This window comes from Callospermophilus lateralis, chromosome 7 (genome assembly GCF_048772815.1).
Source record: "Callospermophilus lateralis isolate mCalLat2 chromosome 7, mCalLat2.hap1, whole genome shotgun sequence".
Classification (NCBI taxonomy): Eukaryota; Metazoa; Chordata; class Mammalia; order Rodentia; family Sciuridae; genus Callospermophilus; species Callospermophilus lateralis.
The window spans coordinates 104373277-104399778 of NC_135311.1; the positions used below are offsets into that span (position 1 = coordinate 104373277).

The window sequence follows — 26502 nt, forward strand, 5'->3', positions numbered from 1 at the left end:
TGGATCATTTGGGGATTCCGTTCCTAGTTTTTTTTTTTTTTTTTTTAGAGAGAGAGAGAGGGAATTTTTTAATATTTATTTTTTAGTTTTCGGTATACACAACATCTTTATTTTATTCTTATGTGGTGCTGAGGATCAAACCCAGCGCCCCGCGCATGCCGGGCAAGCGCACTACCACTTGAGCTACATCCCTAGCCCTATTCCTGGTATTTTGAGGAACCTCCATACTGCTTTCCAGAGTGGATACACTAATTTGCAATCCCACGAACAATACATGAGTGTACCTTTTCCCCCCACATTCTTGCCAGCCCTAATTATTCTTGATTACTGACTGGAGTGAGATTGGTTATGATTTGCATTTCCCTAATTGCTAGAGACGTTGGATATTTTTTCATGTATTTGTTGGCCACTTGTATTTCGTCTTTTGAGAAGTGTCTGTGTAGTTCTTTTTGTCCATTTATGGATTTTTTTTGTGTTCTTTATATATTCTGGGTATTAATATCCTGAGGAGCAGGTAGCAAAGATCTCTCATTCTGTAGGCTCTCTTTTCATGCTCGTTTTCTTTGCTATACAGAAGCTTTTTTAGTTTGATGGCATCCCACTTATTGACTTTTAGTTTTATTTCTTGCTCTCTAGGGGGATTGTTAAGAAAGTTGGTTCCTATACCAATATGTTGGGAGCGATGGGCCTACCTCTTAGAATAAGAGTTTCTAATTCCTAGGACTTTAATCCACTTTGAGTTGACTTCCCTGCAGGTTGAGAGCTTCATTCTTCTACATATGTAAATCTAGTTTTCTTAGCACCATTTGTTAAAAAAACTATCTTTACTCCAACATGTTTTTGGCAACGTATATTTTAATATCAGATAACTGTATCTATGTGGGCTTGTCTTGTGTCATCCATTATATTCCATTAGCCTTCATGTCTATTTTGGTGCCAGTGCCAATCTGTTTTTCTCTGTAGTATAATTTCTGGTTTGGTACTATGATGCCTTCAGCATCATTCTTTTTGCTCAGGATTGCTTTGGCTATTCTGGGTCTCTTAATTTTTCAGAATGAATTGTAGTACTACTTTTTCTAGTTTTGTGAAATATTTCTAAATAAAAGACTCAATGATAGATACAATTATGTGCCACATAACTGGTCAAAATGGATCTCATATAGGTCAATGATCCCATAAAATTATAATATAGCCTAGGAGTGTAGCAGGCTATACCATTTATGTTTGTGTAGGCAATGTTCACACAATGACAAAATTGCCTAATGACAGATTTCTCTGACCATGTCCCTATTGTTAAATGACTCATGACTATAAATTATTAAAAGGTATTACTGGATTAGCATTTTTCATAATAGCTCTCTAAATTCAAAATCAAGATTAAGTTCACCAGTGACAAAGTACTAGAGTTCATTTTGTCATAAATAAAGTGAAAATAATAAATTTTCTAAAATTCTAAAGATAGATACAATATTTCAACCAATATGAAATGAAAGTTACACAGCTCAATCCCTCACTTCAAGGGCAACAATGGAAAGATGACACATTTTAAAATCACAAGCCAGGTTAGAATCAGTGTTCTGCCACCTTAATATGACTCAGCCAAATTTTAACCTGAGGGATGGGTTGTAGCTAAGTGGTAGAGTGCTTGCCTAGAATGCGTGAGGCACTGAGTTCAATCCTAGACATCACATAAAAATAAATAAACGTTTTGTTATCCATCTACAACTAAAAAAAAATTTTTTTTTCAACCTGGGTTTAGTTTCCTCATCTATAAAATGGAGTTAAACATGCTTAGCACAGTGGCAGATATACACAAAGATATACTTAAGTCTCCTAAATCACTGTTTAAAGCTCCAGGTTTAAATTCAAATTCAAATCCAGAATATAGCCACTATATGGCTCAACATGCATCTTCTAATCCTTACAATAACATTGAGAAGGAGGCCACTGTATGTTCACTTTGCAGGAGATCTGGAGGAAGGGACTTGCTCAAGGTCAGATGGTTTGGCATTACCAGAGGTAGGAGGTAAACACAGATCCTTCCACCCTAAGACTGAAACTCTGTTCATTATGATTCTATGCACACATCACTGAAATTGAGGTTTGCTTTCTAACCAAGTCCCCATTATTATTTCTCATTTAAATAAAATAAAATTCAAATCTTAATCTCCACAACTCATATTCTCCAGGAAATCATAAGTGAACTTATATCAACCGTTTACAAAATTTTCAGATTACTTGTCTGTAAGTTAAATCACATGACATAAGTATATCATTTTACATATAAATTTTATCATTTTTCTAAGTACTATAACCACCCAATCCCTGGGAATCACACATACAAATTAAGTCTTAAACCAAATCCCAAATTTAGCTCTTACCTTAGTAAGATCCATTCCGAGCCTAACCTGTGACAAGAGGTGCATGATAACACTCTTGTGCTCCTCCACTGACCCTGCCTCTCCGTCATCGTCTCTATCGTCATGTGAATCAAAAAGGTCTAAAACAAAACAGATCCTCTTAGACTAGTATTAAATTGGGCCAAATTGTGCTGCTACCAGTATTACAAATGTTTCTAAGATTAAAAATGTTGTTTTCAAAAGTCCTTTACCAGCATCACTTGTACCGTTGGACATGGAAGAATTCAGTGATTCTGTGGTATCTGGGCGTTTTAGGCTATTTCCCGAACTGCTGTGTGTCAAGACTGAGGCAGAACCAGAAGAACTAAGAAAAAAAAAAAATAATAATAATAATAATCACCTTCTTAAGCTAAAGAAAGCAATTTGAAGTCATAGCAAGATGTTAACTTATAAAGTTACTTAAAACTAAAATACACAGATGGATGACAAACAATTCTTACAGTTCTCAGGTTATACACACACACACACACGCGCAATTCCATCTCTCTCCCTGTCACCAAGACTGTGAACTGTGAGGCCTGATGACAAGGTCTCTTGTTTTGTTCTTTTTGGATGGTGTATTCAACCAAGTCACATTTTACGACAAGGAATCAAAAATTAGTAAGATTTTTGCCTCTGCATTCAAGTTTGAAACTAGAGTTCGTTTCTGATTTTGTTGCTCTGTATACATGCAGATGTGTCACAACACTTAGCAACAATTCCCAGAACTTCGAAAGTCAACAGTCTTATATTAAGTCTCAGAAAGATGTCTTATCCATATTTTTGAGATCCTTTGATAAAAGCCACAATGATAGTAACACCTTTTCCAGTCATTAAAAAAAATTTGAAATTAAAAAAATAAAAAATCATTTTTTCAAGTAAATTTATGATAACTGGCTTTATGAGCTAGTCAATAGGTCTAAAGAAAGCTACCTGTATTAGATTATTATACCTGTGTTCACAATTTACTCAGGGAAGTATCTGTACATAAATTGAAGAATAATCAGAAAAGCACAGTTAACTATTTTTTTTTTTTAAACTGGGGACTGAACCCAGGGGGCGCTTAACCACTGAGCCACATCCCCAGATCTGCCCCCTTTTTAAATTTTTTTTTATTTTTATTTTGAGACAGGTTCTCACTAAGTTGCTGAGGCTGGTCTTGAACTTGCTTTAGCCTCCCAAGTTGCTAGGATTACATGCATGAGCCACCATGCCTGACTGTAGTTTACTTATTCAGTGTAAAATCAGAAAACCAATTTCTCACATTTCAGGTGCTTATAAAATGGTTCTCTATAATAATCATGGTCTTATTACAAATCTTAAGTATAAAACATTATATATTCTAATTTATATATAAGTTTACCCTTGTTTATCTTTTCTTTAAATTAATAACTTTATTTTATAAAGCACTTTGAGATTCACAGCAAAACTAAGCAGAAAGTACAGAGTTACCTTATACTCCCTGTCCTTAAGCGTATGCTCAGCCTCCTCCACAAACATCCCGCACTTGTTACAAGTGATAATTCTACATAATAACTCAAAGTCTATGATTTACATTAGGGTTCACTCTTGGTGTTATGTGAGTGGGGTGTTATGTATTCTACGTGTTATCATCAGCGACAAATATATGACGATATGTACCCACCATTACAGTTTTATAAAAAATAAGCCTGAATGCCCTAAAAATCCCTATATTAGACACTAAAATAACCACCTATTAAGACTACACTACGTATTCTTATTAAACATTGTTTGCCCTGGTTACCTGGTTTTTGATCTATTTTTCAAGAACTGAATACTGCTTCTTGGATAATTTAGTAATATACATTACAAGGTACTATAACTAATGTTTATCTCACCAGTTTTGAGAGGCAATTGAAAACTCAAGTAAAAGACCCAAGAAGTCAAATTATCATTAAGTAAAAGAACTGAATGAAAATAATCTTCAAAGTTTTTGTGTTTTTTTATAATCATCAAAATAGTCAAATCTTTTAAATCAACTGACCTAACTTGAAATCCTATAAAACATACATCATATTTTAGAAGAAATGGCAAAGATCAAATGTATTTATGCTATGCTTTTTCTCTTTACCCATGATTAGGAACCAGATCTAAGCTGGATGCAGTAGCACACGTCAGTAAGCCCAGCAACTCAGGAGGTTGAAGCAGGAAGACCACAAGTTTGAGGCCAAGCCTCAACAATTCAGTGAAACCATCAATAACTTAGCAAGACTCTGTCTCAAAAAATAAAAAGACTGGGGATGTGGCTCAGTGGTTAAGTACTCCTGGGTTCAATCCCAAGTAACAAAACAAAATGGAAAAGGTACAAATCCTCAGCCAGTCCATAATATGAAAACGGAAAAGGGACAAATCCTCAACCATTCTACAGTTTGCCTCATTTAGAGCATTATTTAAAGAATATAGTTAATCAGACAATAACACAGATGAGAACAGGACAGTATATCTGCAATGGGCTCACTTGTCAAGAATGAAATGTAGGATCATGAAGTACAAAAATATTAAAGTTCTGAACTTAATTATAATAACAATTTACTGAGTCCCTATAATGTGCCAAACGCTCTAAAACAACCCTGTAAGGAAAGCATTATTATTCTCAGACACACAGATGCTCACAGGGTCAATCATGGGTCTGGGGTCATATAGCTGGAAACCAGTGGAGCCATTTCAAACACCCATCTGACTCCAAAGCAGAAGTTCTTTTCAACATGTACTTTTCATCTAACTTATAAATGTGTAAACCACACTGCTCAGTAACACTGTTGAGAAGGAAAGCTATCATCATTACACATTTTTAGCCAATGAAAGGACTTAAGCTAATAAGCTCTCTTCCTTCAGAGAAAGAGGGGGGAAAATGGTATGAGAGCAAGAAAACTAGTAGGAGCAGCTGATGGTAAGCAGGTGTCACAGCTCAAAGCCTACATAGGCCAGGCAAAGAATATAAATTCCATATTTGAGTAGGGTAAGGTTACAAGACAGTGTGGAGCTTGAGCCAGCACACTAAATTTAAAGGGATTTAAAACCTCTTTTAAAACAAAAGGCAAACAAGTGAACAAAACACTGTGGTATCTAAGAGTTATGTGAAATTTAGTGGGGAAGGGAACTCAGAAAGGATTAAATGCATACAGAAACTGACTCTGAACCCTTTCAAATGGGAAGTACATAACTGTGTATTTGAGGGGCAGGGCACACAGAAAGCACAAAGCTTAAAAGAAAGAGGAGTGGGAACAGCCCACCAGTATGCAGATGAACTTGCAGACATGCCTATTACAGTAAATACTTTACTGTACATAATTATATGCTTTAAGAGAATGGGTAAGTCCATTTACTAGCAAGACATTTTCAGTTGTGTTTTGTTTAGAAAAAAAGCTAATGTCTGGCATAAGAGACTATCTTTAGTTCTTTTGGACAATGATGAAGCCAGGAAAGGTGGCACATGCCTGTAATCCCAGTGGCTTAGGAGGCTGAGGCAGGAGGATCATGAATTCAAAGCCAGCCTCAGAAAAAGTGAGGTGCTATGCAACTCAGTAAGATCCTGTCTCTAAATAAAATACAAAATAGGGCTGGGGATGTGGCTCAGTGGATGAATGCCCCTGAGTTCAATCCCTGGGACCCTTCCCACCAAAAACTAAAAAACAAAAAACAAAAAACCCCAATGATGGAACCTCAGATATCAACCTTTTAACTGGAATATTCTTATAAATGCTTATTTTCTTTTAGCCCCATAATCATAAAATTTTAGGAAAAAAAATTAAAGGGAAATTTCATTGGCAATGAGAAGTTTGCCAATCTCAATAGTTTATTTCCTAACAGACCATCAAGAAGAGAACCAGTGGTGCACACCTGTAATCCCAATGATTTAGGAAGCTGAAGCAGGAGGATCAGAAATTAGAAGCCAGCCTTGGCAATTTAGTGAAAACATGTATCAAAATAAAACACAAAGGGGATTAGTGATGTAGTTTAGTAAAGTGCCCCTTGTTCAATCTCCAGTACCAGGAAGAAAAAAAATAATAATAATAAAGAAAAAAAAGACAAGATACCAAGATGGTGTGCCTATAGTCATAGTTCCTTGGGACGCTGAGGTGGGTAGACTGCTTTAGCCCAAAAATTCAAGGCCAGTATGGGAACACAGCAAGACCCCATCTCAAACCAAAAAACATGGATACAGGTAGTAAGGGAGATAGGAAATAAGTCAGTTGATCGGTGAGTCAGTCAGTCAGTCCATGCTAAATGAAGTCCTACTGCTCAGCTTGCTTTGAACTGTGGGCTCAAAACTCTGAACCCTGACTACCCTGTTTTAATGAGATCACATATTTCACTTTTCCCCACAAAGGTTGAATTGTATCCATTGTCAAAAAACTTTATGAGCCAACAAAATTGGTAATCATTTTTCTTATAACAGCTGAGATTTTGAGCCATTATGATGCAACTATAGATAAATACCAGATTTCTCAATATTTAAGAGAACCCCAGGGCCCTACACAAAATTTCTTATTAAAAGAAACCAACATCCAATATCTAGGGACTACCTCATCATACTTTGCTTATAAATTCACATATAATAATTTCCAAATTTGTACTCTTAGAAAGCCAACCCAAGTCATAACAATAGTACCAATCCCCATGAAAGCAGTAAAGCTAAAAAAAAATATGCCAGGAAAAACTAAGCCAAATACATCTATGATAAACACAAGCAGAATATATAAAAGATTAATTCACTTTTTAAAATAACAGCTATTATTAGCTGGGCATGGTGGCACATGCCTGTAATTCCAGTGACTCAGGGGACTGATGCAGGAGAATCACAAATTCAAGGCCCTTAGCAGCTTAGTGATAACCCTGTCTCAAAATAAAAAATAAAAAAGGCTAGGGACTAGCTTAGTGGTAAGTCACCCATGGTTCAATCCCCAATACAAAAAAGAAATAAAATAACAGCTATTATTATGTGCCAGACACTAATTTAGCACTTGACTTATATTATTCTCATTTACATATTCACAGTGATCCTTTGAAGTTGAAATTAATAAGGAAAAGGATTACATAGATTAAATAACTTGACCAAGGTCACACACCTTTGAAATAAAACAGATTTAGAAGCCATTCTTTTTAAAACTTCAGAATCCAAAGTCTTAACAATAGAAACTTGTATACTATTGGAGCTGACAAGTATTTCGCTTATTAGCTATGTGTAGAGTGTAAATGGATGGCAGTTCAAACATTCACTGTACAAAATGGTACATACCTAGCTTTTACTCAATGATGTAAAATATTTTCTAAGAAAAATATATCATCATGATCAGCTAAAATCTGCCTGTTTACTATCTCTAGAACCTTTCCCTCCATTCCCAATATTATTACTATCAGGTTTTGGCTGGTCTTTCTATCTGTAATCAAGTGCCTCCCACCCACCCACATTTAATTTTACACAATTTAGGTCAATCTATTTCTAAAATGCAGACCTGACCAGTAACAGCCATCACTCATGGTAAAAATGTTCAAAATTCATAAAAGGCTAAAGACTTTTATGCCCAGGTCCTTGTCAACTTTCACATCTTTCCCTGCTCTGTGCTTTTCTTTTTAGCCACTTACCACACCTTATACTTCAGTCACACCAAAATACTTAACAAGTCCTCAAAGAAATCAAGCTCCCCTTGCCTCTAGGCCTTTCTAATAGGGTTGCATCTGCAAGCAAACATTTCCATTTACCCCTCCCCTTAGCCCCATTTCCCTGCTCTCTACTCACCCACATCTCACCTTTGGATCATTACCACCCCCCATCCCCCACCCCCACCAAATCTTCCCTCTGGGAATCCTTCCCTGACTTCTCAAGACTTCAAAATGTCCCATGGCTGTCTGTGCTTGTGCTTATTCTTACTGCATGTCTTAATGTCTGTGTCCTCCCCAGATTCATATGTTGAAACTCAATGACCAATGTGATAGTATGAGGTACAGCTTTTGGGTAGTAATTAGATTGTGAGGTGGTACTCTTATGAATAGGATTAGTCTTAGAGAGGTCCTAGAGAGCCATCTTGCCTCTTCCATCATGTGAGAACAAACCATTCAAAGGTGCCATCCATGAAGAAAGCAAGCCCTCCACCAGACACCCAAGGCGGTGAGCAACTTGATCTTGGAATTCCCAGCATCCAGAATGTGAGAAATAAGTTTCTGTTGTTTATAAGCTACCCAGTTTATAGTTACCCAGCTTAAAGCAGAATAAAACACCATACCTTGTATCTTCTGTGGATTATACATGTCTATCCGTTCCCCCAACAGACTCTAAGTTGCTCTTACTTGTATAATACTTCATAGCTTGCACAATCAGATTAGATCCTTTCTTAATGTTGGGGTGCTATAGAAGTTTCCAGAGTTGAACTTACATTGTTGGAACATTACCACAATGATGCTACTAATTATATTTGGATTAAATCTGCAGTAAAAGTAAAACTCCCTTAGAACTCACTTTGCTCAATAAGCCAATGAAAAGTAGGTTGTTCTTTTAGCAGACTTTATAAAGCAAGTCTCTCATTATCATCAGTCTCAAAATCAAATTGTATCTTTAAAAACCAGGAGTCTTTTAAATACACATTTTATTCAAGTACTTACTCTATTAAGTGCTTTGGGGATGAGCCACTCTGATGGAATTCATCAGCATCATAGAATTCATCTTCACTGCTAGAGTAAGAAAACTCTGGGACTGTATTTGGAGACAAGTTGACATGACTTGGAGAAGTTAGACTGCTACTTGGTGGTGAATGCCCACTGCCTAGAAAGTTAAAAAGGTTTAAATTAGGGGGAAAAATGTTGGTAATTAGGGAGATGGGGCAAAGCAGACCTTTTTAAGATCAAGAGTTTGGTTAAGTTAGTAGAAGTCTCCACACCATTTGTAAAGAAAATCAACATTTAAAGTAAACAAGGAAAAGGCCTATCATGTTACAGAAAGGGGAAATAGCCTTTTAAATAAAGGAAAAAGATTCTATATCCCCAAACTATAATTTAAGGTAAATTTCTCTTTAATATTAAGAAGGCAGTGCTTTTGATTATGTGAATTGTGATACTGAAGTCTTGAAACAGACACCAGTACCAATGGGAAGCCAAAACTCTTATTTTACACTAGAGGCCAGATACTAAGACCCAATGAAAAATATACCATATAGAAAACATACAGAAAAAATAGCAACACTACACAAATGTTAGAATACTGTTCAGGATATTACATTCACATTATTCCTTTTTCATAGAAGTCACATGAAAAATTCTAAACCTCTGCACAAAGTTCTGAGCACACACTACACATGCTCCTCATTTCTTTTCCACCTAAGCATAAGTCAGATGCCTGGGGCTCAGGGACAGAAATAAAAACAGAGGGCTAGTATGGGAAAGAATGCAGAAGAGGAAAAGGCTAGGAAGAATGTCTTCCTATTCCTAAAGAGTCTAACCAAAGATATGGAAGGCCAGATAAAGATGACTACTATCAAATCTGAAATGACCAGATGGAGCAATAAAGCCAAAATATATATTAAACAAAGAATTGAGATCAACTTAATGTGCTATGTATCTAAGTCTGTCACATAATTCATGCCAATTTATGCAGATACCTGCTACAGGCTAATGTTAAGTAAATCACTGATGGCAATCAAAAGCTAAGGTTACAGATCTGGAAGAAATGGAAGGTAACAGCAATGAAAATGAATCTAACACTACCCGCAGATTTTTAATCCATTCCTATATCTTTGGTTCAATAGTTAAGAAAAAGCAAATCAGTCTATCACACTTGGTTGCCATTTTCACAAAAATACTTTTAAAATAGTAATTGTGGAAATTCAAAAGGTAACTTACCTAGGCAAATAACTTTAAATTCTCTTTTTTTTCTCCAACAGCAGAAATAAGATAGGAAAGAAACTTTCTCTTATTGGAATAGGAGAAGTTAGACTAGGAATTACAAATAATTAAGTAACATGCAAGTACTCCAGGTAATCACACCACTGAAAATGGGTCTAAGAAGAAAATGAGTTTGGGAACTACAAACCAAATAACTGGGAGCACCTTTATTAGAGCAAACAAAATGATTTCTTAGTTTTTTTTTTTTGTTGTTGTTGTTGTTTTTTCACATTAGTGAAAAAAGGAAAGGAAAGGAGGGTGGAGAAAGTAGAAGTAAGGATGAAAGCTCAAACAAGACAAAAATCACAATAGTAAGATTCTTGAAATAATCTCTTTCTGAAATACTTCTGAAAAGATAATCACACTAAAATTAATCTAAGGAAAAGCTCCTCCTGTTTTCAAGATTAGTAAATAGTTTTATCTATTTTTCAACAGATAAATTTTGTCTGCTTCACAATCCAACCTTATAAACCACAAACAAAAATCACTGGTACTACTGTCAACATGAATGAATTGTGACTCAGTTCACAAAATACAGAAGTCGGCCAAAACATTTCAACTTCTTTATACTCAAATTCTTTATTTGCATTTTCCCAAGAGCTTCTAAGAGGGCTATTGTTGACCTTTTTTCTTTCAAAATTCAGAAGAAATTGCCCACACGGTTAAATATTAAAGACCAACACAACAGGATCAGTGCATTCACAAATTCAAGATTTGAAATAGGCTAAATCACATGGGAATTTATTATTATTACATAAGAAAAGTCCTACCCAGAAAGAAATCTGCGGAAGAAGAAGTGGGGCTGATCTCCCATTTCTCAAGAGTGGTTCTGCCCTTGGCTTTCTGACTTAACAGGGTCCAAAGCACTCAGTGCTTCCTTGAATTTGGTTCTATAGGTAGTATAACATAAATTTAATGTTTTTTTAAAAAAATCTAATATCTAACATGAATAGCATACCTGTAAATTGGAGAAAAAAATAAAGCCCATAATTCTAAACAAATTAAGCAGATGTAAATTAAAATGAAGTGGCAAAAAATGTGAAAGACTAATAAATGTTTATGTGCCAAAGGTACCGTACAAAAATATCACTGAAAAATATTGCTATAACAGGAAAATACTGGAAACTACTTAAATGTGCATTAATGGAAAAAGAGGTAACACCTACCCAGGCAGCTATTAAAAGAATGTTGTAGACCTAATTATATGAACATGAAAACAACTAAATAAAATTACACTTGTGCATTTGTACAAACATGTATATAAATTGGGGGAGGGTGCTAATGAGGACTTTCAGCTTTCCTGTATACTTCTATATTGTCTGATCTCTCTCTTTTTTTAAAGCATTTATTCCACGTGACTCATTTTTTTAAAATGTTTATTATTTAGTTGGATAAAATATCTTAATTTATTTATATGTGATGCTGAGGATCGAACCCGAGGCTTCACACATGCTAGGTGAGTACTTTACCACTGAGCCACAACCCAAGCCCCTTGTCTGATCTCTTTACAGTAAGAAAGTACACAAAAGTCTAACTTGAGTAAATTTCCCCCAAAATTCAATATGAATCCCAAATAATTATTAAGCTACACAAAACCCTGCAATATTTTATTTAAACTATAATTACTTATTAAAGCTTCTAATTCAATAACAAAGTTAACTACTTCATGTATGTACTATAATGATAAAACTGTTTCCAATAGAAATATACATCATATTCCTTCAACTTTTACTCATTAGGAGTCATACACAAATCTTAAATGTTAATGGAGAGTTGTAAGAAAAAAAGGTTACACAAATCTGTACCTGTACTATTTGGTGTTGGAGTCTGATGATGTCCCAAGGTAGCTAATACAGGTCCAACAGGTAAGGAAGACGGACGCTGCTCTGACTTACACAACTGAGCTGGTTCTAGATTTGAATATGTGAAATAAGTTAGAGAAAACAGTCAAACACACACACTGTTGTTAACTGCAATTGTTTGGGATTCAAGATCACAAAGTTCAGAAATTTCTAAAATAGTATTTTATTAGGTTTCATGCTACTCCTTCTTTCTGACCTACTAGTCTCTTAAACTCAATGATAATATGCAGGCAAGATATCAAGATACCAGCCATGACAGGCAAATGCTCTGTATAACTATTTTGTAGAACCAATACATGCTTCTGTTGATAATGTGTTCTAAGTCCCAAACCACATAAAATGTGAAACAGGGCACAGTATCTCCTCTTTAGTACTCAAAGTAATATTAAGCTCATTCTCTTAAGGAGCAAAAAATTCATAAAAGGATTTCACATGCTTTTAAGTATTTTTTAAAAAAGAACTTTCCCTTTTATAATGCAATTTCTGGCTTCACTATGTCATCATCAACAAGAACACAGACATGATGGATGCAATAGAAAGACAAAGGGAATCAAGACAGCGGGGTGTTGGCCCTTGACCCTCTTTTGTCTGTTTTTAAAAAAGTATTTATTGCTCCATACTTAAAATTACATCTGATCAGGAGGCATCACAAATTTTATTCTTCCCATTCTCAGTATCTTAAGTAAAACTTTGTATTGTTCAAAATTATAAAGTATACCTACAGGGGGCCAAGACTGGGGCTCAGAGGAAGAGCGCTTGCCTAGCATGTGTGATGCACTAGGTTCGATCCTCAGCACCACATAAAAATAAAATAAAGGTATTGTGTCCACTTATAACTAAAAAATAAATGTTTAAAAAAATTAAAAATTAAAAAAAAAGAATACCTCCAAATTGAATATTCCTGGATTACCCTTAAGTAGATTAAGGTATGCTAAGCTTACTTTGATAGTCATGAATGCTGGGTCAAAAAATTCTGTTCTACCAGCCAGACACAGTAGCGCACAGCCGCAATCTCAGCAACTTGGGAGGCTGAGGTAGAAGGACCACATGTTCAAGGCCAGCCTCAGCAACTTAGTCAGGCCCTAAGCCACTTAGTGAGTCTATACCTCAAAAAAAAAAAAGTTTGGGAACGTAACTCAATGGTAAATGAAGCACCCCTGGGTTCAATCTCCAGTACAAAAAATAAATAAATAAATAGTTCTGTCCTACTAGCAAATCCAAGTCCATGTTGCCTTCCATCTCTGAACACTAAAGCCCCTTTCATCATACTTCAAAAGTTTCCATATCAAAATACTATTAATTTCTTTTACCACTTTCACCTGTTTTTTTAATATTTATATTTTAGTTGTAGTTGGACACAATACACTTATTTTTTTAAATTTATTTTTATGTGGTGCTGAGGATCGAACCTGGGGCCTCACACATGCGAGGCGAGCGCTCTACTGCTGAACCATAACCTCAGCCCCTCAGCTGTATTATTTTTGATGATCATTTTATTTACTTAAAAAAAAACACACACAGAAAATACTAAGATTACTATAATGACCATATAAGGTAAATTTTTTCTCATCAATGAATCTGTGAAACATTTTTCCAAATACTATACCTGGAGGTAAGACAGTCTGGGAAGGCATTGTGCTGATTACAGATTCCAAGGGACTGGGTTGATATATTGCATCTACAGGATTAATAGTACTCTGAGATAAAGAAACACAATGTAGTTATTTTTAATTAACTGTTCTTCTTGTGCTAACCCTCCCATGTGAGTAAAATGCCCCATTCCTGACAGCAAAATCCTGAAGGCAGCTATATAGATAAGGAGAGTCAAAATGCAAAGAGAAAATGAAACACCTTTTCTACACAGACACGTAAGAGTTTCTTCTAACAAAGCACAGTAAGAAAAGAAAATAAATCAATCACTGTCCAAATAAGATAGTAAAGCTAACTGGAAAAACTTAGGAGTTATAAAATGATGTGAAGAAGATTTGAAGAAGCAAAAACAATAACCTCTCAATTCAGTGCTTCAAAAACAATTCATCATAAATATTTCTTTGGTGTTAATAAAATTTATACCTATCATTACGCTAATGGATCTATACTATGAAGATCTCATCTTTCCATCCTAGACCACTGCTATCCACCACTCTGTTACACAATGTTGGTGTCCAGTTTTATGGTCACTCAAGGCAAAGATATACCTTCTACTAAGTATGGGAAGAAGGTTTTCTTTTTGAGACTACAGAAAAGGAAACAAACAGATGGCATAATTTTAGCGGGGAGGAGTCCAGGTTTCTGTGATTCCAAGAAAAATTACTCTGACAGCCCAATGACATTTTAAAAACAAGACTCTACGCAGCTTACTGATTTTTTTTTTTTTTTTTTTTTAATGGGGAAGAAGGTCTGGATGAATTTTAAATCCAGGTCGTGGCTAATGACTAAACCCAAAAAAGTATCTGTAAAAACTTTAACTCCTTAGACCCCTCAAGCATCTTATCTGTGGGACTCAGTTAATCCAGCCTATAAAATAAAGAAAAAATGGATTATATGGTCTCTATGGGCTTCCTATTATCACTTTAGGATTCTTTTTTCAGATCTGGATCAAGTCATTATACAAGCATCTTAACAAGTCTTGGAGCTACTCTTTAAATTCCTTGTTACAAAGTGCTTTTCTCTAAAGGACTCCAAGTGTTTCATAAGAGCAAATCCCACCACTAATGCTCTAATCCAAAGGAATGAGAATATATCACCTCCTTAACCCTCTCTTTGAAGAGACTAATAAATAAAGTAACTTTGGAATCAAAGTAATCAGGTACCAGAATTTTGTCTTTTGGATATAATCTTTCCAAATGAAATGTTCTAATATTAGGCTTGTCAACCCAAGAAAATACCTTTTTAAACTTCTTTATATTGTTAAATGAAAATTATGGCAATTACTATTTTGAACTAAGCTCCTATATTTAGTCCCAACAGATGAGACCAAACCAAATGGAGTCACTCATGCTAAATGCTGCATAATCAAATTGAAATTCAAAGGAGATCAGTTTTTCCAGAACATAGGAGATTCCCATCTATCTGATTCAGTGTAATAATGAAGTCCTCTCTGCTTTAACCCAGGTTACAAAAAAAATAACCTGATGTTAACCAATCAGTTTTTCTACTGTTCAGTTTCCTTGTTCCTAACCTACAAAACCCATTGTTCTGGTACTGCCCAGTAGATCTCATTCTATTTTAATAGGATGGAGGTTCTACAATCCATGAATCACAAATAAAAGCTAATAAAATCTATTAACTACGTTTGTTAGTTATATATATAGTTTTGTCTTTTTGACAGTATGTATATTAAAAGTATTCAATCTTACTGTCTTTGACAGAAAACAGTAACTATTTTACATTTATCTATGGTTCTTGGCCAATCAACTTCAGGTTAAAGTATGTAAAATTATATTCTATATACTGCTTTGAAAAATGTGCAGGAGTTTCAGAAGTTCAAACAAATAATCTTCAGGCCCTAATTTGTTAGGACATTAATGAAACTCATGCAAAATAATATAATGAACTATATATACATATAAGTACACACAGCTAACATTTATTGAATACTATGTGATCACTCTGTACCTTATAACATTTGAAGGAAGAAACTTTCAGCTTTCTTTATCAATAAGGAAAATAAGAATCAGAAAGGTTAAGTAACTTGCTTAAAGATCTCAGGTAGTAAGCAGTAGGGCTGTAATGTAAGTCCAAGCAATGTGGATCTAAGACATCATGAACAGTTCTTTTCTTCAAAATAAAAACTCTCAAAGAAAAATGCTTCAGTTCTTGGGCAAATGAATCAAATATGTTTGCTTTCTACAAATTTAAATTTCCTCTGAGTATAAACTTGCCAAATGCTCATAACTGCGAGTAATCAAACATTTTTTGGTATGCTTTATAAAATCCTGTCCATTTTTTAACACAATTAACTTTGGCTTAGAGGGAAAGGACATGAAAATAACTGCCAACACAAGCTTCCTTAGGAGTAGTCTTTGGGGACCAGGAGTTACTGGACAACAAACACATACAGTCCTTTCCCATGAGGCTAACAATCTTCAATGATATCTCAGGAAGAGATATATAACATTATGTTGTATTTATTTCATGTAACTGTATTATATCACTAGGGCTCACACTTTGAAAACAGAAACAGAAATTACACTGTATTTAATTCATATTTCAAAGATATTTCTTGTATTTTGCCTTCTTAAGAAATATGCAAACAACACAGATATCTAACTTCTGCTTTCCATTTTAAGCCAAATATAAAAATAACATGCTCATCCTTTCATAAACATGAGATGGTTGTGAAGATTTACAAAATGTTTCCAGATCTCAGACAAGCTGACATTTGTAAAGTTTCAGGACAAAAAGAGAGGCTACTTCCTGTTTATGCCTTATTTAATTATAAAATCTGTTTTCATACCATGATTAACCCATCAAGTAACACATGCAAAGTGATTCAATTGAAACCAATACTTAGAAATAATTTTAAGATTGTCATTTCCTCTCCAAATGATTGTTGAAAGATGGCCAACTTAAAGAGCTCACAGAAAATTGCAAGAGTTAATAACAAAAAGCAGTGAGTAAGTGAAAATAGGAATTTGCGTTGAAAAATGAGTAGAAATTCAGGTTTCTCCTGACATGACTGGTTATAATGCTCTGCAGAAGTAAAAGGAAACAAAAGATTAGATTAAACTTACTATAATTCCATCTGCGTGCTTCTCCGCATTACTCTGGTCCTTTAGGAAAAATGTTAAGAATATTAACTTTATTCTTTTATTTAAGTAATCCCATGTGTACTTTTTCTACTAAGAAAGCTTATTTTACTACATAAGCAATAGTGTTAGAATACTACAATGTATTACTACAATGTATGTACAAATTCCATTTGTACATTCCTAGCCAAACATAACTCCATTGCTAGCTATAAAATAATCAACATCAATAGCATGACAATTCATTTTCTACATAGACATTTTAATTAAGTTTGCTGAGAAAATAACCTATTAAACTGAAGTCGTAATTGTACTAACAATTAAAAGTGATGTACTAATTTAGGGTTGAAGATCTAAATATTTCTTAGCTTAAACTTTATAGTCATTTATGCCAATCCCTACAATTCCCAAACTCTCACTATACTTTCAAGGTGTGGCAATCACATACCCTGAAAAACTTGAAATGGACACAACTGCACATATTCGGGTTACTGGTATCAGAATTAGACTATTACTTTCCTAAAAAAAAAGTAATTGTTTTTGTTTCTGATTTTTGTTTCAGTAACCATAATTGCTATATCTGTACTATGATGATGTTGCAGCCAATACTTAATACCTGGCAAGCATTTTAATGTATATTAATTCATGTATTCCAACAACAACCTGATAATATAGTTTCTATTTTTATTATTCCCCCTGACAAATGAGAACACTGAAATAGAGGGAGCCAGGGTTCCAATACAAGCAGTCTCATTCCAGAATTCATGCTCTTAACAAATAAGCTATTTTGCCTTGCCACTACAAGGATATACTTAAAGGGTGGGAAGGTGATGGAGTTGCCAACACACACTCATTCCTCCTGTGGAAGGAACCTAAGAATTCATCTTATATATCTTGGACTCTTCAATCCTCTTCCTTCCCACTCTCCTGAGCACCTCAGTGACCAACATGGATGCATACAGGAGGAATGAGCAATCTTTTGGGACTGTCTCATCCTCAAGAGATGAAAAAATACTTCCTGGACAAGTACTATATATATAGAAAGCAACATCAAATACTTAGGGGAGAAAGTCTGTACTGAGAGAAATGTAGGGAAGAAAAAAAAAAAACCTTAAAAATGTTTAAAGGTAAGATGATTATTAAGATTGGTATATTTTTAGAATATTATGACCTAAAAAAAAACTATCTTTTTTGAATTTCTTCATGTCCATTCGAGTAAAATGGTTGCTAAATTGCCCAGGCTGGCCTCAAATTTGCAATCCTCTTGCCTCAGCCCCCAAGAAGTGGTGATTAAAAGTGTATGCCACCACAATCTGCATAAAATTTAGTTTTTATTAATAAAGGGAAAACTGGGCTGGGGTTGTTGCTAAGTGGCAGAGCACTTGCCTAACATATGTTAGGTACTGGGGTTGATTCTCAGCATCACATGAAAATAAATAAATGGCATTGTGTCCATCTACAACTAAAAAAAAAAAAAGCTTTTAAAAAATATTAATAATAAAGGGAAAACTAATACTCTATCTTTTGCTTCATCTAAGGGTATAATAATATAAATGTAATACAAAAATAAAGACATCAGATAGACAGAGAAATATAATAGTATTCCTTCTATTAGATACCTTGGAGAGATTCCAAAATAAAAAGCAAAGAGAAACCAGGTTTCTGGTTGTCATAGTCCCCCCCTCAACCCTTTTTTTGATAAAAGAACAATTCTCTAAAGCAGCAAACATAACCGCGGGGGGAAAAAAGTTCACATTTTAGTATTATGCAGTTAATGTATTTAAACAAAATGCTTAAGGTTTTAACCGTAACCTATCTGGAAGCTTTCAAGTTTTTTATTGTTGTTTTACTTTGTGATACTAGGGATTTGCCCCCAGTGCCCCTGCACGCTAGGTAAGTGCTCTACTGTTGAGTTATATCCTAGCCCCCTCTTTATTTTTTGAGGTAAGTTCTCAACTACGTTGCCCAGGCTGTCCTCAAACTTGTGATCACATTTCTGCTTCCGCATCCCAAGTCAGTGGGATTACAGGCAAGTACCACTGTTCCAAGTTTGAGTAGAAACTAATCTTTGGTTTTGATTTTAAACATAACAGCCAACCTATATCTCATTTATTTGTGAATTTTTTTTTCCAGAAAATCTATACACCAAAGCATCAAACAAGAGCAATCTGAAGACCTGTTAAGTATATGTGCAGAAAAGAATTAACTAACATAGCAGTCCTGGAATGGCTCCTTAGAAAAACATGATTGTAAAGCTGTCCTTTTAGCTGGTATCTAGTAACTCAGGTTATAGGACAGTTCCCACCAGCATAACTGGTTACAGTGGCTCAACGTAGCTATGCTGTTTATGGAAATACTAAGGTTTATACTGAACACCCAATTTTCTTCTTTAAATCTGGAATGGTATTAAGTGTCAAGAGAGTGCATATGTGACAATCCTCCAATAAAATCTCTAGGCAAAGGGTGTCTAATGAGTTTTCCTAGGTAGATAACAAATCATGATTTGTTACTGGAGGAATTAAATACATCCTATATGACTCCACTGGAATAAGACTCTTGCTTGGTTTGCTCTGGAGATTTCCTTGTGTCTTTTCATTTTCCTGATTTTGTAGTAGGTCACAGCTGTGAGTCCTTCTAGACAATCTCCAAACCCACAGGTGGTCTTGGGAACCCTTGGCATGGTGCATGTATTTTACAAATCCCTGAAAGTATCTCCATTTTAATATTCTCATAATTCAAGTTGACATTTTCCCTTTTATTTGCACAACTAAGTTAAGTATATATTTAAAGCACGCAAAGTTTCAGTAATTCTGAATACAAAGAAAGTTGAAAATAAATTACTGAAACTTACAGAGAAAGAAAAATGGAAAAGAAAGTGTCTTGCTCAGATGAAAATTTAATTGATTTTTGGTTTTCCTCTTCTAATTTCTAAATATTAGACTGATTTTCCAAAAGGCTTTCTCAGAATTATAAACATATGGTAGCTTAAAATGTCCAAAAATAACTCCATTAAAAGGCAGAGACCAGGCTAGGGTTATGGCTCAGTGGTAGAGTGCTAGCCTAGGACAGATGAGGGCTGGATTCGATTCTCAGCACCACATAAAAACAAATCAACAACAACAAATAAATAAAGGTTAAATTCTTTAAAAAAAAAAAAAAAAGAGAGATCAGGCTGGGGTTGTGGCTCAGTGGTAGAGCACCTGCCTCACATTTGTGATGCTTCGGGTTCAATTCTCAGTACCACATATAAATTAATGAATAAAATAAAGGTCCATAAATAATTTAAAAATATTTTAAAAAAGGGCAGACATCATGTTCCCTATTTTTGAATCCACCTGGATTCAATATTGTGACTGTTACCTACCAACCAGTATAAGAGTAATGATTATTCTGACTTCTAAATGCCACAAGCCTTTATCTTGTTTTATTGGAACCCTAGTACACTGTAAGAAAGCCCAAGCTATCATGAAAAGAACTATATGGAGAGGAACGTAACCCTCCCACACCACCCAACTTCTTAGCCATGTTAGTGAGCCATCTTGAAAGTGGACCCTCCAGCCTCTAATCAAGCCAAGGTTGAACAAGGCAGAGACAAGCCATGTGGCCTACCCAAAATGCAGAACTGTCCGGAAAATAAGTGACAAAGTTATTTTAAGACACTCAAAATTTGGGGTGAATTGTTAAAAGGCAATACATTACTGACAAAGTATATCACATTTAAAACCAGCACTTCTTAGTACAGTTTAAGATAAACATCTAACATTTCCCCCCTAAAAAATTCTCGATTAGTAGCATATGCTACTCTAAATCAGTTATTATTTGAGTTGCCATTGTGGTTTATTTTTTTAAGGCAGTGTCAAATCTAAACCCACAGGCTGTTACATGCCTTACTATCAACCATTCCCATATAAATTCTAGGATTTTTGTTCTATTACACTCACTTTTTCCCTTTCTCCTTTCTTGTTTTTATTTTCTAAATGAACTACAAGTTGCCTTTTAATGGGTGAAGTAAAGCAAAATCTCAACCAGAGATTCTATTGAATTCAATATGAATTATTTTAAAGAAACAAAGAAAGAGTCCAATGTTACTTCCTACTTAAATTACACCAGATTTATTTGGTTATAAGTCCCTTCATTCTATACATAATGGTTGTTCTCTTTTTTGAACATACCAACATGACTGAGATCTGAAAATATGATAGTCAACAAAAACACGAGCACCACATAATTTTGGGAGACTTTGACCATAATTATAAACTCTGGTATTTTTTAAACCATGTCCATCATTAAAAAAAAAAACAACATGAAACATATCCCCACCTCTCTAATGAGGCAATGTAGTCTAGTGAATGCTCTCTTAATTTTATGCTCATAAACTTCCTAATTATATGTTGAGAAGATATCAAAAGGGACTGGGATTCTGGATATTCATTCACAAAACAAAAAATAAATGAATTTGGGTCCCTACCTCGTATCACAACACAAATATTAACTCAAGCTAGACTTAAAGAGCTAAAATTAAAAAAGCATGGGAACAAAATCCGTGTGACATTAGTTCAAGCTATGATTTCTTAGATATGCCAACAAAGACACAGCAATAAGAGAGACTGATAAGTTGGACTTCACCAAAATTAAAACCTTCTATACTTCAAAAGATACTACCAAGCAAGTGAAAAAAAAAATACTTAGACTTGAAGAATAAAATTTTATTTCTGCCAGACTATATATCAGCCTCAAAAAGGTTTAAATTAGTCAACTTCTTGGATCCCTGTGAAGTCTTAGATGGCATTATCACCCTCCTTTATTAACCTGCCAATGAATAATAGTCCTCTAAAGTGGATATGACAATTTATATTTCCATCACTGGATAGAAGTTCTCCCATTTTTATCAAAATGTTATATTGTCACTTTAAATTTACCTTCCTAAATTTTTTTATATTTAAGAAATACTTAGGGCTCAATATGTCTAGTACTAAGAACATTACAAATAGTAATCCTTTAAATTTCACAATATAAGTAAGAGGTAGATACTATTAATATCACTGTTTTACACAGAATATAAAGCAAAGCACAGAAAGGATAAACAAACTTGCTCTGGTGATGGAACCGGTATCAAACTCATTCTGGGTCCAGAGTCTATGTTCTTTAAGATTGTGCAATGTTGCTTCTTATTATTATTTTAAAACATTGTATCTTTTTTAAAAAATATTTTTAATTGTAGATGGAAACAATACCTTTATTTAAGTATTTATTTATTTATTTATATATATGTGGTGCTGAGCATCAAACCCAGTGCCTCACATGTGCCAGGCAAGTGCTCCACCACTGAGCTACAACCCCAGCCCCCAAAACACTGTCTCTTAATCACAGATCAGTTAACTGTTTAGGTTTGCCTAACGATTAACATATAAGAATTTTCTGGGCTGGGGTTATGGCTCAGTGGTAGAGCATTTGCCTGGCACATGTGAGGCACTGTGTTCAATCCTCAGCACCACATAAAAATAAATAAATAAAATATTGTGTTCATCTACAACTAAAAACAAAATTTCATCACAGCATAGTAAAGGCAGCTAAATGAAATGAATCATACCTACAGTGGAAATATAGGTATAAATATAAACCATGCAATCATTTAAAAAAATTATGCATTAGAAAAATCATTCGGTTATGTGGCAGGCAAATATTATAGATACTGAGAATATATTGTTATTATAGACTGTATGTCTGTGCCCCCCTCCACCAAATTCCTATGTTGAAGGTCTAATCCTCAAAGTGGCTATAACTGGATACAGGCTTCTAAGGATTTAATTAAGGCTAAATAAGGCAAAAAACATGGTGCTCTGAATAAATAGGATCGGTATCCATAAAAGAAGAATGACCAGAGAACTTATGCTTTCTCTGTGTACATACATCAAGGAAAGACTATATGAATTTACAGGATGTCTCCAGACCAAAAAGGAAGGCCCCCCCATCAGAAATGAAAAAGGTCAGAGCCTTGATCTTGAATTTTCAGCTTCCAAAATGAGAAATTTCTGTTGTTATCTATATTATTTTGTTATGGCAGCTCAGGCTGCCAAAAGATTTGACTCTTATGTAGAGATAACATATAAACAAATATACTGTGTAAATTTGGTTAGTGATACAAGACCATGATTTGAAACTAGTGGGAGTTAGAAATTATTTTAGGTAGAGGTGCCAGGGAGGTTTTTCCAAAGACATTTTATTTGGCAGAAATCTGAATCAAGTGAAGTAAGGGAGTGGAGTCTGGTGGAAATCTATGGGAAGTTCCCTCCAGGTGAAGGGAAAAGCAAGTAAAAATCCCTAGAACAGGCCAATGTTATTGAATGGTATGATTAAGCAAGGATAGGAGAAAAGAAGAGAGTAGTGATGGCATGTTATACTAAGTAGTTTAGATTTCATTTCAAATAAAATGGAAAAGCATTTTTGATTAGGCAAATAATATGGTCTGATTTACAATTAAATTAGGTTAAAGACATACACAGTTCATATGGGCACAGGAGAGTTGTATTTGCACGTAAAAAAACCCTTAATAATAAAACTTCCTTCTGAAATTAAATAAAAAGTCCAACTCCATTTATTTGACCTGAATTACTCATTCTGAAGGACCTTGAAATGTTTTGTCTATTGAGCTGGATGAAAATAGGTTGCATGTTCAGACTAAATTATAGAAAGTTCTAGAAAAGAGCTTTAATATGTTGAACCAAAACACACTTCAAAGAGAAGCACACCAAAAATGTTCTTGATGAGTGGATAAAATGTGAAAAAGCCTGGAGTGAACTGTTGTACAGCTATCTAAAATTCTGAGTGGTTTCCAGAGACGACTCCAACAGGCCTACACACTGTATCACTTCTTCTTCTAACATCTTCCAGAGAAGGAAATATGAATGCCCTAAAATACCTATTCCACTACACACTTTTGGTGTAGTTTACTAGTTAAATATATACAGGTTTTGGGTTAACTGTAGGCCTGCATTCACCCATGTAATTCAAGAGCCAAGAAAAACTAAACCAAAAATCTTACTCCTTTCATGCCTCCAGCCCTATCCTCCCTTCTTCTTAGCTTCAGAATAGATTCTGATCCACAAAAGTAGATGACAAGTTTAGAGACATATAGGAAGCAGGCATCGTGGTCAAGAATATCTATAAGGTGAATGCAAGCCCTAAGTTCTGACACTTAAGTATGCTAATGTTGAGTCTGGCTTCAAAAGAAAATGACAATTCAATCCCCCTTTATCCTATAAGCATAATATCATTACTACTCAAACAAAAACTGATTGCCCTATCCCACTGCATCAATAACAATGCTCAGAAAAAAAGTTTCCATAATTGAACAAACAACTATGCGTAACTGAGTAAGTAAAGCAGACCAACAATGAAAAACTCACATAAACATCATTTCTAACCTGGCCACTGAGCTATCTACCTATGCTTTTAGCTGCAGGATAAAAATAGGTAGGAATAACAAGGGGAAAATCTTTTGTAAAAAGTAAGCTCATTCACAAACAATAAAAATTCTTTTGAAAATTTTAGGCAATCAATATTTAAGTAAATCTTTCAGAAAAGCAGACAATATACATAAAAATTTTAACCCACAATAATACAGAATATGTTTGTTCCATGAGTAAAAACATCAATTAGAGCACTGGTTTCATTAATGTACCTCAATACTTAAAAAAAAAAAATCTATATCAAGCATGATTTTTAAAATGCATGCATAATATTCTTTCTGCATTATGGATAAGAAAAATGACTGCTAAAATTTAATTCCCTTATATATTCTTAAAAAAAAAAATCTTTTGAAAAAGATTTTGCAAAAGATGGCCTTGTTCCAAGCTATAAAAATGGGTAAAAGGGAAAGAAAGGGTGAGTAATTCAAACATGCTCCCTTCCTTCCCAACCACTGAGAAAAAGTGTTACCAGCACAGACACACATAAGTAAAATAATATCCAAACAAAATGGTTGTTCAATATCAGTAACTCCACAATTCAATTTATCATAGAAAGGTAGTATTTCAGAACTTGAGTTTTGTGGTTATTAAAAGGAAAATGCCATTAGAATTTCTGAATCCATTACATGAAGGTAATCGAAAGTAAATTTACTTACTTTAGCAATCTGCAGCAACACAATGCAGTGTTTAATAGATTCTACCATGCTCTATAAAAACAAAACACGGATTTTAGGATCTTACTTCAAATAAAATGGTTGCATAATGTTGAAGCTTAAAAATACAAAAAATCAGTTCAAATGCACAAGGGTCAAGTCTATACTATATAAAAGATGCCCTTCTCTTGAGGATATCCTATGATTCTAATACGCTGATAGTCTCAAAGTTAATTCATTAGCAATTCTATGATCTCCTAAGGAATGCCACGATATTGTTTATTTATACAAAACACTGTCTAAATGACTTTTCAACATCACAAATAGAAAAATATGAGTTTGATTAACTTTCAAATTCTTAGATTAAGAACAGCCACCCTGTACATTCCTACAGCACTTACTTAAGATTCATGGAAATGAAAATACTGATAAACCTGGAATACTATCTTACCTGTTTTTAAAATACTTTTTATCAAGATACAAATCTAATTAGTCTGTCAGATAATGTCAGAAGGCTAGTACATTATATAAACCGAATCTCAATATATTTTAATTACAAGAGAATATACACAGGTTGAGTATTCCTAATCCAAAAATTAAATATAAAAAAATCTAGCTGGGTGCGGTGGCTCACTCCTGTAATCCCAGATGCTCAGGAGGCTAAGGCAGGAGGATCGTGAGTTCAAAGCCAGCCTCAGCAATGGTGACATGCTAAGCAACTCAATGAGACCCTGTCTCTAAAATAAAATACAAAATAGGGCTGGGGATGTGGCTCAGTGATTGAGTGCCCCTTAGTTCAAGCCCTAGTACCACCCACCCCCCCAAAAAATAAATCCAAAATCTGTAACTTTTTGAATGTTGACAGGATGCCAGAGTATAAAATTCCATACTTGATACAATAATATTTTGTGCAAAAATATTCTCAAATCCAAAATATTCCAAATTAGAACTACTTCTGGTCCCAAGCATTTCGTATGAGAGATACTCAACCTACACTTGTGAATGAATGATACCTTTTATCTAAGGATCTCAGGCAAGAACAGAAATCAATATCAGCAACTTAATACAGAGATAATATATACAGCACCTTATAATACAGTCAGTTTATCAAACACATAACTTACATTTGTTGTTTCTTTGAGAGTTTCAATTTTCTGTGAAAAATAAATTTAAACAAAAATAATTAGAGATATAAATATACTAGTTTGTTTTTGCTGATTAGTCATAAAGAATTTTACTAGAAATGTATTCATTATTTTAAGCAAATGTAAAATTATGAAGAAAGTACTTGATTATATTTTTAAATCTAAACAGAACATTAAAATTAAAAACTCAAGACATTTTTTGGTTAAACCGTCTTAAATGGAATTCATGTGATTCAATTCAAGATTTGTAAGACTAATATAAAACATTCTATTCCTTTTTTGAATACAAGATTTTTTTTCTGTAGGTTTCATTATGTAATTTTAAAA

At 34.4% G+C, this 26502-nt stretch overlaps 1 protein-coding gene across 6 annotated transcripts in view; it reads right to left on the minus strand.

The window, feature by feature from the left end:
• The window catches only part of Osbpl9 (oxysterol binding protein like 9), a 136299-nt gene that overhangs the window by 10426 nt on the left and 99371 nt on the right, over window positions 1–26502 (minus strand). For 5 of the 6 annotated variants that reach the window (XM_076860430.1, XM_077109923.1, XM_076860424.1 and 2 more), the window contains 7 exons: window positions 26155–26184; window positions 25034–25084; window positions 13764–13854; window positions 12101–12205; window positions 9021–9180; window positions 2612–2724; window positions 2382–2500 (listed from right to left, as the gene is read on the minus strand). In XM_076860430.1, the coding sequence (XP_076716545.1) occupies window positions 2382–2500; window positions 2612–2724; window positions 9021–9180; window positions 12101–12205; window positions 13764–13854; window positions 25034–25084; window positions 26155–26184 (669 nt within the window). Of the gene's footprint in view, window positions 1–2381; window positions 2501–2611; window positions 2725–9020; window positions 9181–12100; window positions 12206–13763; window positions 13855–16893; window positions 16933–25033; window positions 25085–26154; window positions 26185–26502 lie in introns of all 6 variants that reach the window. The other variant, XM_076860429.2, reaches the window with a different exon arrangement.